The sequence below is a fragment of the Austrofundulus limnaeus genome, unplaced genomic scaffold (genome assembly GCF_001266775.1).
Source record: "Austrofundulus limnaeus strain Quisiro unplaced genomic scaffold, Austrofundulus_limnaeus-1.0 Scaffold931, whole genome shotgun sequence".
Classification (NCBI taxonomy): Eukaryota; Metazoa; Chordata; class Actinopteri; order Cyprinodontiformes; family Rivulidae; genus Austrofundulus; species Austrofundulus limnaeus.
Genome location: NW_013953333.1, coordinates 10,532 through 12,390, shown reverse-complemented (window position 1 = coordinate 12,390; position 1,859 = coordinate 10,532). Strand labels below are relative to the sequence as shown.

Sequence of the window (1,859 nt, the reverse complement as noted above, 5' to 3'; positions counted from 1 at the left end):
ACACACACACACACACACACACACACACACACACACACACACACACACACACACACACACACACACACAAAATTTATTACACACATTTTGCCATTAAACCATCAACTATAACAAAACATTTAAGCAAAACTTCAAAGTCCATCTTTTCAGTCAGCAGAGCAGACATTTCTGTGCACCTGGGACCTTTGCTCTGATGTTAACTACTTTCCCATGACTTGTTTCTGTTTCTCCCTCTCTCACACAGGGAATTAACTGGTTCCACTGGAAAGGCCACGAACACTCAATCGATTTTGCAGAGATGAAGATTAGACCAGCCAACTTCAAAAACTCTGAGAACCGAAAAAAACGATCATAGACTCCTGAACCCCACCCCTACCCCCCACTCCACACTCCTGCTGCTGCACCTCAGCTCCACTCATCAGTGTACTCCCGTTTTCACAAAGTCATTTTTAAAGATGCACTCATAACAACACAGGATCTCTGATCAGAATTCTGATCTGGCTTTGGCTAAAGACCTCACTATCATAACACCAAAGACTCAGTCCACCGTTAACTGTTAGCTGTTAGCTTGTAGCAGTACTGATTGTGAAGCTGTTGTGTGATTGTGTTCCTGAAGAAGTTAGATGTAGATTTGAAATAGTGTTTTGTTGATTTGAGTTGTGTCAATTAAAAAAAACAACAGATTTTGGTACATGGTAAATAAGATCCACTCTCAGCAGCATGTCACATCCTCTGCAGGGACATTGCATGTTGAACTAGTTTATTAGTTGATTTTTTTTTTCATGAACAAAAGTTGATTTAATTGAAAAGCCTAGCATTCCTTGAAGGAATACTGACAACCAGAGTTATCTAGGATCATCTTAGCTGATAAATGTTGATATTGTAGTCATTTTGGTTAAACTTGAAAATCACAGTTTTTTTGCCGTCTCATGCCATATTTTGAAATATCGTACTCAAAGTACGTTTTGTGATTGCACTTCAGCTACTACGACATTATAACTTAGCTTAGATTCTGTAAAACTGACTGATTTAGAGCCGTTTTTGTGTTTTCTAAAAATCAGATGGATGTTAATCCATGATAGATGTACAATTAATTATAGTTTGCTGGAAGTTTAAAAAAAAATCACTGGTTTATTCACCTTGCACAAAGAATAGAATGGTTTGAAGATGACTCTCAGCTACTACCACACCGAAGTGACTGACATTTATTTGTGTTTTGTAAGATTGCTTTGCTGTGGTGGCCATCTTAAGTTGGATTGATTCCAATAATAATAATGAGTCGTTGATGTGCATTTGGTGATAATTACCTGAAAGGTCCATTAAAATCTATTCAGTTTGAATTATGCCTTCCCCTTTGATGGTGGACAACATTAAACATACATTTAAAATATAAAGTTCATTCAGCAGCAAGTTTCTTGTCCATATTTGAATTGAGATGTTTTTTCTCAGTTGTTTAAAGATTTGGTGCTCTGTAACCTTCAGTACAAATAAACATGTTGGTTTTCATAGTGAGGTTGTCTTTCTTCGCAGTGCCTGTCTGCTCCAGCAGATGGTGGTGTTCCATTTATTTACAATCATTTCCTGTCAGAGCATGACCAAATCTCTTGTGGGCTGAGCAAATAAAGACCCTGACTACTCTTCAGTGAGGAGGATAGAGTTTATGTGGATCTAACTTCCACAACTGGGTATCTAATGCTCACTGAATGTTAACTACATAACAGGAGTCTATTTGTTTTCTATTTCTTTTTTTTTTAGATATTCCATCTCCAGGATTACTGAAAAGTAAAGCAGCAAGTAGTAGAGAGTAGTTGTAAACACAAGCGCACGCGTTAGCTTTGTGTTCAGAGAGTTTAAAAGGG

General features: G+C 37.5%; 1 protein-coding gene across 1 annotated transcript in view; it reads left to right on the top strand.

The window, feature by feature from the left end:
- tnca (tenascin Ca) overlaps positions 1-1,508 on the top strand; it is a gene marked incomplete at its 5' end in the record, with an annotated part of 132,241 nt that extends 130,733 nt beyond the window's left edge. The window contains 1 exon segment of the mRNA XM_014029633.1: positions 245-1,508. Within this exon segment, the coding sequence (XP_013885087.1) occupies positions 245-355 (111 nt within the window).
- Between the last annotated feature and the right edge of the window lie 351 nt (positions 1,509-1,859).